We start from the raw sequence: 14263 nt of genomic DNA, 5'->3' as shown, positions 1-14263 counted from the left end.
ACCGGTTTGTACACATCTCAACTAATCTAACGATATTTGGATACCAAAAAACGTGTAGAACATAAAATCTTAGGTGTGTGTCTACCATGAATTGAACTCATTTCATCCGAGTTATATACACACGATCTCAGTTGATCACAAACCAACCCATAAAGTTTTACATTTGTTCGTTCCACAATTCAAACACATATTACACAAATTCGAGCTATGTATCTCTGGGAATTCTAATATTTCATTTAATAGATGTTTCAAATGGAGTAGAACATGATCATAGTGTAGCAGAATGACAAATTTATTGTCAGTACAGAAAATGAATGACAAGTTATTCTCTCCCATGGCAGGAGCAAGATTTGATATCATCACCGGAAGCAGCGAATAAAGTAATATTCTTCATGTGGGATGGGGTTTTTATTCTCTAAGCGATGTCTGAAAAGGGAGCTATCTTCTTCCACAACGCTCAAGATGAAGATTCTATCTTTCTCACGAACTTCTTGGCCTATCACATAACAAATAATTAGATTACAAGAACAACAATGTATTGCAATAATTTTGGTTCCCGCCCAAACGAGAAGAACGTTGAGATTTATGATTTTCAAACACCGGCTTATCTCGGTTGGAAGAGGAACGAAGCATTCCTTATAAGGGTGTGGAAACCTCTCCCTAGCAGACGCGTTTTAAAAACCTTGAAAGAAAGTAAAAAAATAACAATATCTGCTAGCAGTGGGCTTGGGTTGTTACATTTAGAAACAACCTTAGCAGTCAAGTAGCTGAAAGGAAATATTGAGGATTATTGAGAGAGGAGTAGTCGGTTTATACGTAAAGAATGCTATCTCCATTGGTACGAGGCCTTTCGAGGAAACCAAAAGTAAAACCATGAGAGTTTATGCTCAAAGTGGACAATATCATGCTATTATGAGGTTCATGGTTCATAACAAGAAATACCTGTTCAAGAGTGAGGAACATGATCACGTTCCATGATCCTAGCCGACCGAAATTCGGGATAAATCCCTTGTAAAACGCCAGAGGTCCCTGAAAAACGCAAGTCCCGGATGGTATTAAGTTAAAAAACAGATATCAAGAGAACAAACTCAACTAAGTTAATGGAAACAATGGAAGAGTATGAAAACATACATCATTTCTTAAAGTCTTGATGAAACAATCAAGTGTGTTTTTGTAAGTTGAATCCCCCATCATTCTTGACTTCACCTGCCACAAAGGAATACGATCATGAGCGAACGATTCCAAGTCTTCGATACAAGGGCAGGCAGTAAATACAAACAGTGACGAATTCAAGAGACGACATAGCATGGATATAGAAAGATTACCACGTCGACCGGGGAGCCAATACATACAGCGAAAAACCCGGCTCCAAGACCAGCAAAAAGATGAGTAATAACATTATCTGTGAAACCTGGAATTTTCAAAATTGTCTGCAACAAATACAATAAGCTAAGAATCGACACAAACGATCCGGGGCATGGGGAACAGGAAACAAGAATAGTTCTAAGAACACAAATTTCCAATGCTTATACCTGTTTCACTTGATCATAGCTGGCTAGTTCTGCGGCATTGATAATAGCATTTCTTGCAATATTTGGACCGATGCCGGTCCATAGAGCGCCAACTCCTTCCTATATGTTACGTGCATATCAAGCAAATGGAAATGGCAATAAAAATTTTCCTGATATAGAAGTCGAATATCTAACCTGTCTCACTATGGTAGAATAAGCACTCAATGCCCCGGAATAGCGCCTAGGTACACCGGGAGGTAATTTTCCTTCCGCTTGAAGTCTAACTTTTACAAGATCAGTTGGATTTGCTATTGTGATTCCTAGAGCCCCTGTTACACGAAGAGGGAAGGGAAATGTGTTGATAAGAGAAGTTATGTGAGATCTCACGTCGGTTGGGAAGGAGAACGAAACATTCTTTATAAGGGTGCCTCTCCCTAGCAGACGCGTTCTAAAAACCTTGAGGGGAAGCTCGAAAGGGAAAGCCCAAAGAGGACAATATCACAAGTTATATGGTAGAAACGTTTTATTCTGCATCCCAATTCTAAACAAGAAGTTATATGGAAAATTTTCCGACATCCTAAACAAGAAATACAGGCATTAACGCTAGAAACAAATTCGACAACCATTAGACGTGCAATTATGGATTCAAGAACAAATATTACAAGCAGCATAAAGTCCAATCCATACTCACCGGTTGTCAGTGCAGCAAGAATCTTCTTAGATAAAGGAACATCACCAACAAAGTCACTGCCAACATAAAAGGTCTTAACCTGTGATGTAAATGATATACAAGTTTGTGTTAGATATGAGCTAAAAGACAGAACAATTGGCATAGATACTGAACTTCCAATACTTACAGGCTCATACAACCCGATCCTTAAGCCTCCATACACACATTGACGATGCAATCCGGGAACAATGCCTTTCCACAAGGATGCCAGACCTTCTTCTCTGGCTATGGTTGCAACAGTGCCCAGCATGCCCCTATACTTTGGTAAAGCATCACCGGCAACAGCTTTCTTTTGTAGCTGAAGCCTAACCTTGGCAGTGTCTAGAGGAATGGTGCATACCTGCATCAATATCAAATGCATGCCAATTATTGCCAACACATTCCAGATGCATAATTTAAACACAACAGTTTTGTTTTTTTGGTTATAGTTATCTGTTTTTGATCATTAAGCTTGAAATATCTACATGTAGCTATGTGTGAGATCTCACATCAGTTGGGGAGGAAAACGAAACACCCTTTATAAGGGTGTGGAAACCTCTCCCTAGCAGACACGTTTTAAAAACCTTGAGGGGAAGCACGAAAGAGAAAGCCCAAAGAGGACAATACCAGCGGTGGATTTGAGCTGTTATAAATGGTATCAGAGCAAGACACCGGACGATGTGTCAGCGAGGAGGCTGAGCCTCGAAGGGGGTGGACACGAGGAGGTGTGCCAACAAGGATGCTAGCCCCAAAAGGGGATGGATTGAGGGGTCCCACATCAATTTGAGAAGGGAATGAGTGCCAACGAGAACGCTGGGCCCTTAAGGGGGTGGATTGTGAGATCCCACTTCGGTTGGGAGGAGAACGAAACACCTTCTCCTTTTTCTGCTAGTGGTGGGCTTGGGCGTTACACTATGTTTCCCTCTTTTAAGAACACTTTTGAAATTTTAGCTAATTTCTAAGAACAAGAAACAGGCCCTAGCTTACTTAACCACAACGTAGATTGATTTCCATGGATTCACACATAAACTCAAGAAATCAAATAGTTACAAAATCACAGCCACGATATAAAAAGATAATCAAAATTCAGTATTAACTTTGAATGATGGTCAAGATCCCTCGAAACAGCACTCAAACTCCTACCCCATTTTAAATCAAACCTTATTCAAATATCGCATAAGCCAATCCCAGTACATTGTTAACCAGATTTGAAAATGGTCGAGATGCAGACAAAATCAACTAATTATCTCACAAAACCACGCTTATAATTTGAATTCGACAGCTACAAAACACACCAAACACAGACCAACACGAAATTTCAGCAAGAAACTCCTAAGAAACAGGGTAGTGTAAGAAATCAAGACATTACCTCAGCGAAACAAGCAGCGAAAGCACTACTGGCGAACGTGCCAGCGAATGAGATGTCCGATTTACCTTTCGAATCGGCAACCATGGCTTAACCGGAGAAAACCCACAGGATTGGACCGGCGAGACGGAGATGAAATGAAATTCAGAGACGAAATCAATAAAGCGAAATATAAGGAGAAAGTGGAATAAGAAGAATAATGAGTCTCGTCGTTGAGATGGGAATCTGGGGAAAAGCAGAACGAGAAAGAAATGTTAGCGAAGCTTTGTTCGTCTTGGCTGCTGCTCTTTCCTTGTGCTTGGTCTACCGCGTCACCCGCCACCTCCGACGATCACTGTTATTTTCTTTAAGGAAATGATTTTGCATTATATAATAAGATTTCCAAATAAAGATTTAATGCATTTCCTTTTAAAAAATAAATAAGCCTTAGTTTTTTAAATAAAATTTTAAACTATAATTACAAAAAACACATTTTATTTTAAAATTTATATATTAAGTCACCGGTACATTGTTACTATATATATATATAATAATAATAAATTTCAAAATTTTAAGTTTTTATCGGATATCATAACTTGGTATCAATTAACTAAATTTAAAATTACAGTGGAAATTTAATATTAAAAAAATAAATCAAAATAATTATCATGATATTTAATCCGACTTTAAAATAATATTAAATTATGTTTTAAATGGTAGGTTTGACATTATAAAAAAGTTTTTCAGTGATTTTAATTATATTATTATTAAAAATTGTTTATTAATTATTTTTCATATATCAAAATCATCATAAAATTGAAATCTTAACTAACAAATAAAATACATAATTATTTATATAAAGTCCATTGGAACATTTAAAGGCGAAAGAAAAATAGAAATCTATTTTCCTAAATTTCAAACATTGCGAATTTAATATTATAATTAAAAGTCAACCAACTCGATCATATCCTGACGTGGAATATCCATATTTTTAGAAAGAAAAAATTATAATAAGATTTTATTTATTTACAAATCCCCATGTGTGGAGTATTTAAATACTTGTAAATTAAAAAAAGAAAAAAGAAAGCGCCTTTGTCTTAAAAAATAATAATAATAATTAAGGGCATTTTAGGCTTTTTTATGAACTAGCGTTGAGTATCAAATTGGAAGATGACACGTGGAGATCGACAATCTTGACCCTCCAACTGGACGAAGGAAAGTTGAGTTCGAGATGACGTGGAGTGATGTGTTTTTTGGAAAATACACGTCAGAGTCGCAGTCCAATTCCAACGTCGTGATGGGTTTGGATTGCGTTGGACAATTACACGTCATCTTCATTTGTCAATTTTGTTTTTGGAATTCGAATTAACTTTAAAAAATTTTAAAAAATTAAAACTTTTCAATATAAATCATTTCGGGAATTTGTTTAGAGCCCAAAATTTTAATTGAAATGCTTTCCGATTATTGGGAGAAGTAGTCCTACATTGACTAATTAAAGAGAAGATCGAGGGTTTATAAGTTAAAGACACTATCTAAAACATTTTAGAAAAACAAGAAAACAAAGCTATAAGAGTTTAAAACCATGTTCGTAAGGGACAATATTGACTAACGGTGGGCTTAGGCTGTTATAAATGATATCAGAGTCAGACACTGAACAGTGTGTCAGCAAAGACATTAGAGGCCAAGGGAGGTGGATTGTGAAATCCCGTTGAAAATGAGAACGAAACATTCCTTGTAGAAACCTTTTTCTAATAAAAATGTTTTAAAATCAAGACTGAAGATGATACGTAACGGCTAAAACGAACCATATATGATCAAATGATATTAAAAAGGTAGTATAGCCCACTACTAACTTTTCCCCCAAGAAGGGCTCAAAAAAGCTACAATTACAGACCACTTGCATTTGCATGAAAGGCCTGCCACATTCAATAGCTTTATTTTTAGATGTCTTTTGATGTCGGGCATATGATCAATTTGGCAGATATTTGCTCGCATCATATGTTAAATCAACGTTTATGCTCATTGGTTTTCTAAATTCATCATGTTTGAAATTTTCTATGAACTTGACGAAGGGATCTCCAATTGTTAAGATCGCAGAATGTAAGCTTCTTCAAATTTATTTCGATATGAATGAATTTGGCACGGTAACCATAAATTTAATCACAAATGTAAGACTTCGTTTGATAATAATTTAGTTTTTTTTTTAATTTTTGACTAATTTTTACTCCGTTCAATGCTGTTTATAGAGACCATAATTCTTCCCACCGATGAAACTAGTTGGATTGTTCTTATTTTTCTACGAAGGAGGGAGAGCCGGAGTAACGAACCAATCAATGGAAGAAGACGTCAAAAATGGAATTAATTCCATCTGTAAGTGGACCAAACAAAAAATAATGGAGGAAGTTTATCAAATATCAAGATCAACGTCCCAAAATCCTCTACGATCACCAAACCTGATTGATTTCTTCGCTACGAAGGAAACGGGGTTGTTATTACGCTAATTTCTTCCACCCCAAATTGTGCTCACGAAGATACGGACATGGAGGATCCTTTGCTTTCAGGTACACTCTTATTCTCTTTGGGATTATAAACTTTTTAGAGTCCCAATTGTCTTCGCTGACAGATTTTGTTTGTTGGGGTTTCCCCCTTTCTTATTTCACCATGGATTCGGGAAGAACATCGAAGCGAACTGGGTGATCAATCGAGTCATTATCAGTACTTGAAAAGAACAGGCTCCGCGAACCCCTCCGATTCATTTGCAGGAACCCTAGTTAGCGTCGAGGAAATTCGATCGGCGCCCAACGTTTCTGATTACTACCCGCCTTCTCTTCATGGCGCATTGGTTAGTTCGCCGGAGCCTGATCCTAGAGGTACGCATATTTACGGAAGATCAGTTCATGGGTGTTCTTGATTTTGATTTTTCACGGAAGCTTTGATGATACTACTCTTGCCTGAATTTTCCATTTCTTTTGCTGGTTGCAACTCTTTTCATAATCTCCTTGTTAAGTATGGATAGAAATTTGATCATTGCTGTTTAAAATTTGAGGGAGATGATGAACATAGCTAATAATCAGTAGAATTTGCTGCGTCTGTTCTTGTGAAGATTATAATGGATGTTCAATGAATTTTCAGATCAAGCTCTTTCTTATCAAGGTGGATATGCAGGAGAGTTTGGCCGAACCAGTAATGATTTTGGGAGGTAGGAAAATAGTAACCAATAAAAAGTAGGAACTCTTGATCAAAAATAGTTTACAGACTATCCTTTGCTTTCTCTGGTGATGTGTAAAGTCTATCTTTCAATGACAAATCGTTATTGTGGCTTATGAACTGAGTTATGTGCAGACAAGTATTGGATGAAGTAGAGATAAGAGAACTACTTATTGATCATGTTGGTCACCGTTGTTGTTGGGGAAGTCGTCCTGCTCGTAGGTGGAAGATTTCTGCTGTGGAAGACTGTAATGTTTATGTGGGAACTCTGGATACTTTTATAGAGGAAAGGGATGTTATAAAAGAAACCGAGCCATATAAAGGCGGTGCGATCGATGGACGAAACAATGGACCCGAGCTTGGGGTCTGGGAATTGGATTTGAAATCTGAGTTCCCACCTCTTTATGTACCTTCTAAAGAATCAAGGAAAAGGATTCCTCATTCAGAAACCATTGAGAAGTGTTCAGGTGAGGATTCTGGAAGTTAATTTAGTAGCTAGTTGAATGCTTTCCCTTTTGAACTTAATAGGAATTTCTGATTGAACTTATTGAACTTATTGATGATTACTACTAATCTAATTGTCCTTGGGCTTTCCCTTTCGGACTTCCCTCAAGGTTTTTAAAATGCGTATGCTAGGGAGAGGTTTCCACATCCTTATAAAGAATGTATCGTTCTCCTCCCTAACCTATGTGGGATCTCACAATCCACCCCCTTCGAGGCCCAGCATCCTCGCTGGCACTCGTTCCTGTCTCCAATCGATGTAGGACCCCCCAATCCATGCCTTTCAAGGCCCAACGTCCTTGTTGGCACATCGCCTCGTGTCCACCCCCCATTGGGGCTCAGTCTCCTTGCTGGCATATCGCCTGGTGTCTGGCTCTGATATCAACTGTAACTGCCCAAACCCACCGCTAGCAGATATTGTCCTTTTTTGGCTCTCCCTTTCGGGCTTTCCCTCAAAAAATTTTAAGACGTGTCTGCTAGGGGAGGTTTCCACTCCCTTATAAAGAATGTTTCGCTCTCCTCTCCAATCGATATGGGATCTCACAACTAACTTGAGTGGAAATTTTATGGGTCTAAAGTGAAGACAACGCTAAGCATTTAGTATTATTAGGCTCACAAGCATTCGGTTTTAACACTCCTGTTTGAAAAACTCTGCAGTCTGTGCAGGACGAGGAGATCTCGTATGTCCGACATGTAACCCAGATCAAGAACCTGGATTTTACATTGGAAATCATATGGTCCAATGCCCTTCTTGTTATGGTCGAGGTTTGATAGCTCATAGAGATGGATCAGACTCCATGTAAGTTATTTAAGGGTAGATTCTCATGTCTTATGCATTTATTTGATTATTGGCTTCTTGGTCTATAGCTATGATAGAATGGGCTTCGAGCTCAAACGTCCCTTACCGTGGCATTTGATAATCTGAGCCTAAAATTTATCTGCTGCTGCTGGGTGACTGATAACTTCCTGTTTGACATATTATGTTTCTGTATGCTGAATAATTCTTGCTACGTGCAGATGTGCAAAATGTGATGGCAAGGGAAAACTTCCTTGTGCAACCTGCGGATCTCGTGGCCTAATTAAGTGTGAGACATGCCAACATAGTGGTTCTCTCCTGACTCGCAGTATTGCCGTTGTTAGCTGGTGTGCATTCTAATTCTGATACATTTTTAGAACTTGCTGTTTCTGTAGCTATAGTTTTTACTCATTGGAAGCAAGAGTAACATTCATTCGATCGAGTGAAATACGAACGGAAACGAGGATTTCGCCTAAGGTTGAGCGAGAGGGGATTCCAAAAAAATTCCCCCAGTTGGTTGGTTTTAATAAAAATGAATCATTGTTACGATAACAGTGCAAAGAGCTCCAAAGAAAAGCCATAAGAACTCTGATTAGTCTGTTAGGGGAGAGGTTTCCACACCCTTATAAAAAATGTTTTGTTCTCCTCTCCAACCAATGTTGGATCTCACAATCCACACCCCTCCCTAATCCATCCCCTTCGGGTCCAACATTCTTGTTGGCACACCGCCTCGTGTCCACCCCCTTCGGGGCTCAACCTTCTCGCTGGTACATCGCCCAATGTCTGGCTCTGATTCCAATTGTAACGGCCCAAGCCCACTACTCGTAGATATTGTTTTCTTTGAGCTTTGCCTTTCAGGTTTTCCTTCAAGGTTCTTAAAACGAGTCTACTAGGGAAAGGTTTCCACTCCCTTATAATGAATGCGTCGTTTTCCTCCCCAACCGATGCGAGATCTCACAATAATAGTTGGAAATATTCTACATGCTTCTGGATTTATCATGGGAAATTCTTCAGTTCCTTCTAATTCATACTTCCCAAAAGAGTCATTTAGGTGTTCCATACACTGTTGAACCAAAGCATATATTAAAGGCAACAAAAAAAAAAAAAAGCTGCCACGGTCCATGACTTTTCGGTTATATTTTATATGAACTCGAGTTTCTTCCCCTTCAGTTATATTTTATATTCGCTTTTGCTGAAAAATGTGCACAACAACAACACGAAAGGAATTCTTCTTTTACAGGAGGACACTTTCGACTCGAAAAGTAAGCGCTATGAGCGGAGCAGCATCTGTACCAGACGAAGTGTTCCACAGAGCCAAAGGTGTCCAATTATGCAACACTCAAGCCTATCAATGTACTCCAGCTTTCTTCGCAGATTCCTTCTTCCTCAACAAGTTCTCTTCTGAAGTGATTGCGGATCGAGCATCAATCGCTCCCACTGCACGTGTGATATGTGAACGACATATAATCTCAGTCGTACCGGTGACCCGCGTCACAATGGCTGACCATGGAAGGTCCTTCAGTTTCTACATTGTAGGTTTCAGCAAGGAAGTTTACTTGAAGGACTACTACCCCTCAAGGTTCTGCTGGGGGCTGTGCCCTTGCTTGGAGTGGCTGAAGTTGTAAAGAAAACCACATGGTGTGATGATGCACATGGCTGGCTGCCAGTTAGAATTGTATTGTGACTCTGAATTCTTCTCATGGTGGGCTTCTTCTTTGTTGTGTAATTTTATTCTCGTTGTGCCATGGGTTATCTTTTTGGCTAAGTCTCCTTTCTTTTTGCTTTGTGCTTTTCAGAGTGACTGTGAGAACCCTCTCTGTTTCGCTTTGCTTTGCTTCAAAGTTTGGCTTCAATTACATCACATTCACTTCTCTTTCAAGCTACATGTTCATGGGACCATAATCTAAAACCGGTTTTTTCTAGCTTCCATAAAATTTGTTAGGTGATTTTAAATGGAATAAAGTGATAATAGCTAATAATCGAGCTAAATTGATTCAATTATGAAAATTTATGGTTTAAAATGTGTCGGTTAGAGAGAGGTTTCTACATAAGATGGTTCCCTTTACAATCAACGTGAGAACCAATGTCCTCGCATAATCCACTCTATTGGAGCCAACGTCCTCACTGGCCATTGCCCAATGTCTGGCTTCGATATCATTAGTAACAACCCAATGATCTCTGGCCTCAATAGTAACAGCCCAATGATCTCTGGCTTTGATATCATTAATAACATCCCAAGGATCTCATAATTTACCACTCAATGTCTTACTTTGATATCATTAGTATCAGTCTAAGGATCTCATAATCCACCCCCTGGGGGCGTCTTTTACTGACACCGCCCGATATTTGGCTTTGATACCATTAGTAACAGCCCAAGGCCACTTCTCTTCTGGACTTTACTTAAACGGGTTTGCTAGGGATAGAGTTGACACCAGATTTGTTACCCCTCTAACCAACTTCAGATCTAACAAATAAATTTACTCTAAAAAAAAAAAAATTTAAGGATCAAATAGGGAGTTAAAGGTGACGTGGACATGTATTTTCATTATAATATTTTGTTTTATATATTAAAATGAAAGGTAAGTTGTTTTAAAAACAAAAACAAAAAAGAGTTGTGGAAACGTCGCTGTCCATTTAAGACAAAAGGGTCCACGTCCCATATAAGGGGTGGGTGTTAAATTTAATATCAAATGATTATTTATTTATTTATTTTTATCTAACTCATCTTCTCCCATTTTTGTCCATATCATTTAACTTAAATGACAATTTTAACCTTGGATTTTTCTTTTTTCTTTTTTAGATTTTCGAGGACAATCTGGACGATCTATGCTTTCTCGTGATTATCCATAAACAAATAAATCTGAGCTTCAAAATTTATTCCATTTATTTATTTAACTATTTAAAATCTTTAATTTATATTTTTTATTCAAAAAAGTAGAGCGAAAACCGAAAAGATCAACGACTATATATATATATATATATTTATTTTTTTTAAAAATAAAATAGTAATTAATTAATCACATTCATTATCATTATTATTAATTATAGTATTTTAAAAAATGTCAACTTAGGAATTATTTCATTGGAATTAATAATGCCTTTTCTAGTATATAAATCATCACAATAAAAAAGAATTAAATTTAAGTTTTAATTGGAATAAAAAGTTAAATACATATTTTTCTGGTTTATATAAATAAACACATGGAGTGCTTAATTACGTCATAGAAAATGTTGACACCTCACAAATATCTTAATGGATTTTTTATTTATTGGATTTGGGAGAAAGGGCCGGGTATTTTGTCCAGCTGTTAAATGAAATTTGAAATTCAAAATTTGAAAACCTTCCAGCGCATTTCATTTACCGTTACCACTCCACCAGGTAGCCCGTTGCATTTCACAGCTCGTTTCTCTCTCTACAACCCAGAAAAAACCCTAATTCCCGGTTTCTCTCTCTTCCCCCTTTATAAACCAATTCTCTTTCTCTCTCTCTCTCTCTCTGTAAGAAAGGTAACCTCTTAATCTCTCTCCGTCCTAACAACTTCCCATTTATTTTCCCCGCCCTTCTTCTTCCTCTCTCGCATTTCTCACAGAAATCCATTTCTTCTGCGGAAAAATGAGAGAGATCCTTCACGTTCAGGGTGGGCAATGTGGCAACCAGATCGGTGCCAAGTTCTGGGAAGTTGTTTGCGCCGAGCATGGCATCGATACCACCGGGAAGTATCAGGGAGATTCCGATCTTCAGCTTGAGAGGATTAATGTCTACTACAATGAAGCTAGTTGCGGGAGGTATGTACCTCGCGCTGTTCTCATGGATCTTGAACCTGGTACCATGGACAGTATCAGATCTGGGCTTTATGGTCAGATCTTCAGGCCGGATAATTTTGTTTTTGGTCAATCTGGTGCTGGAAACAACTGGGCTAAAGGTCACTACACTGAGGGTGCTGAACTTATTGATTCCGTTCTCGATGTTGTCCGGAAGGAGGCGGAGAACTGTGATTGTTTGCAAGGTTTGCTATTGATCTGCCTCTGTTTCTGTTTCTGTTTCTGATTCTCTCTGTCTATTTCTGTGATTTTTTCTGAACGTTGGTGCGGTCTTGTGGTTTTCTAGGGTTTCAGGTGTGTCACTCTCTAGGAGGGGGAACTGGATCTGGGATGGGTACTCTTCTGATTTCGAAGATCAGAGAAGAATATCCGGACAGGATGATGCTTACCTTCTCCGTCTTTCCATCTCCCAAAGTTTCTGATACTGTTGTTGAGCCTTACAACGCTACTCTTTCAGTTCATCAACTGGTTGAAAATGCAGATGAGTGCATGGTTCTTGACAATGAAGCTCTCTATGATATTTGCTTCCGTACCCTCAAGCTCACCACTCCAAGCTGTAAGATCTATCTTCGTTTAAACATCTGGAATTTTCTTCTTTGCTTTCAACACGCTGTTTAGTAGTTGTCTGTTTCTTTTTTAATTTTTGTATCACGTAGTGAGTTTCGTACACAGAGTTAAAGCTGATGTGTGGGTAGTTATTAATAAATGATGAGATCTGGATATGAATTATGCTAGTCTAGTGATTATGAACCCGTGGGAAAGAAAGTACATCGAAGATTCAATGTTTTTTACTATTGCATTTTGTTTTGGAAACGAATTGTTTTAATTCATTTATTGCACTAATTTGTTTCTCTTGTATGGTTGGAACAGTTGGTGATTTGAACCATTTGATCTCTGCAACCATGTCCGGTGTGACTTGCTGTTTGAGATTCCCTGGGCAGCTTAACTCTGATCTCAGAAAGCTTGCTGTTAATCTCATTCCCTTCCCTCGTCTCCACTTTTTCATGGTGGGTTTTGCTCCTCTCACATCTCGTGGTTCCCAGCAGTACAGAGCACTGACTGTGCCGGAGCTTACTCAACAAATGTGGGATGCCAAGAACATGATGTGTGCTGCAGACCCACGACACGGTCGCTACTTAACTGCCTCTGCTATGTTCAGAGGTAAAATGAGCACGAAGGAGGTAGATGAGCAAATGCTCAACGTGCAGAACAAGAACTCTTCTTACTTTGTGGAGTGGATTCCAAACAATGTTAAATCGACTGTTTGCGATATCCCTCCAACTGGTCTGAAGATGGCTTCAACGTTCATTGGAAATTCCACATCAATTCAGGAAATGTTCCGCCGTGTGAGTGAGCAGTTCACTGCCATGTTTAGGAGGAAAGCTTTCTTGCACTGGTACACAGGTGAAGGTATGGACGAGATGGAGTTCACTGAGGCTGAAAGTAACATGAATGATCTGGTTTCTGAGTACCAGCAGTACCAAGACGCCACAGCCGATGAGGAATATTACGACGAAGAAGAAGAGGACCCAGAAGATAATGTGTAAGAAGATAAGATAGAACGTGGGGGTTTTATGTTTGTAGGGATTGTGTAATATGTTGCAACTTCTGTTGCTAGTCTTATGGATTTGTCTATTTTGTGTTGTCTTTTATCTCTATGTTGTGCTCGACTTTTGAACTGATTGTGTCTGCAGACAGTTAAATTTTTACCGTAGCTGATAATGAATTGTTTGTGTAATCCCCATCACTTTCACTAGCTGATTTCCCTTGGTTCGAATATCAAAGCTAGGCCAGTTTGGGACTGTTTTGTAAGTGTTCTTTGTTTTTTATTTTGAAAGATCTGTAAATTGTTGATGAGGCATCCTTACAGTCCTTGTAAGTGTTCTTTGTTCTTTGATTGAATTCATTCTAGCTTTTTGGATCACTAATAAGTAATTATATTTTTAGGGTGTTACAATATTGTAACAGCTCAATCCTTATTCTCACATATTTTAGGATACCGTTCAATCTCTCGATCTCTATGCTAGCACATATTGTCTGTTTTTTCATCGCTAGTACATATTGTCTGCTTTAGCTCGTATTGCCATGATATTTCCACACCCTTATAAAAAAATATTAAATTTCTCCTTATAACCGATGTGAGACCTCACAAATGTCTGCATTTCTACCATTAGCAAACTCTAGCACATATTGTCCGCATTTCTACCATTAACATATATTGTTTGCTTTGGCTCGTTACATTACATATCGTCATCAGCCTCACAATTTTCTACACCCTTAAGTAATGTTTTCTACACCCTTAAGTAATGTTTCGTTCCCTTCTCCAACCCATCTGGGACGGATATGATTTGTAACAGTTCAAACCCACCACT

The 14263-nt window shown here is 38.4% G+C and overlaps 3 protein-coding genes across 3 annotated transcripts; 2 read left to right on the top strand and 1 right to left on the bottom strand.

The window, feature by feature from the left end:
- Nucleotides 1-111: 111 nt before the first annotated feature.
- On the bottom strand, nt 112-3944 carry LOC111803049 (mitochondrial uncoupling protein 1-like). The gene is made up of 9 exons (XM_023687302.1): nt 3590-3944; nt 2369-2581; nt 2203-2281; nt 1707-1840; nt 1533-1631; nt 1326-1430; nt 1132-1206; nt 943-1029; nt 112-496 (listed from the first exon to the last, which is right to left on the bottom strand). Exons 1-9 carry the CDS (start codon nt 3671-3673, stop codon nt 458-460), a joined length of 915 nt encoding a protein of 304 aa, XP_023543070.1. The 5' UTR covers nt 3674-3944; the 3' UTR covers nt 112-457.
- A 1920-nt stretch (nt 3945-5864) lies between these two features.
- On the top strand, nt 5865-9948 carry LOC111804067 (protein SSUH2 homolog). The gene is made up of 7 exons (XM_023688750.1): nt 5865-6126; nt 6241-6435; nt 6698-6764; nt 6908-7239; nt 7931-8072; nt 8291-8416; nt 9310-9948. The coding sequence occupies exons 1-7, from the start codon at nt 6105-6107 to the stop codon at nt 9692-9694; spliced, it is 1269 nt and encodes a 422-aa protein (XP_023544518.1). The 5' UTR covers nt 5865-6104; the 3' UTR covers nt 9695-9948.
- A 1582-nt stretch (nt 9949-11530) lies between these two features.
- On the top strand, nt 11531-13758 carry LOC111803211 (tubulin beta chain-like). Its single transcript, XM_023687519.1, has 3 exons — nt 11531-12076; nt 12178-12447; nt 12762-13758. Exons 1-3 carry the CDS (start codon nt 11683-11685, stop codon nt 13436-13438), a joined length of 1341 nt encoding a protein of 446 aa, XP_023543287.1. The 5' UTR covers nt 11531-11682; the 3' UTR covers nt 13439-13758.
- The last annotated feature ends 505 nt before the right edge of the window (nt 13759-14263 follow it).

Source organism: Cucurbita pepo, chromosome LG10, assembly GCF_002806865.2.
Source record: "Cucurbita pepo subsp. pepo cultivar mu-cu-16 chromosome LG10, ASM280686v2, whole genome shotgun sequence".
NCBI classification, from domain to species: Eukaryota; Viridiplantae; Streptophyta; class Magnoliopsida; order Cucurbitales; family Cucurbitaceae; genus Cucurbita; species Cucurbita pepo.
This window is presented reverse-complemented; position numbering and strand designations above follow the sequence as displayed.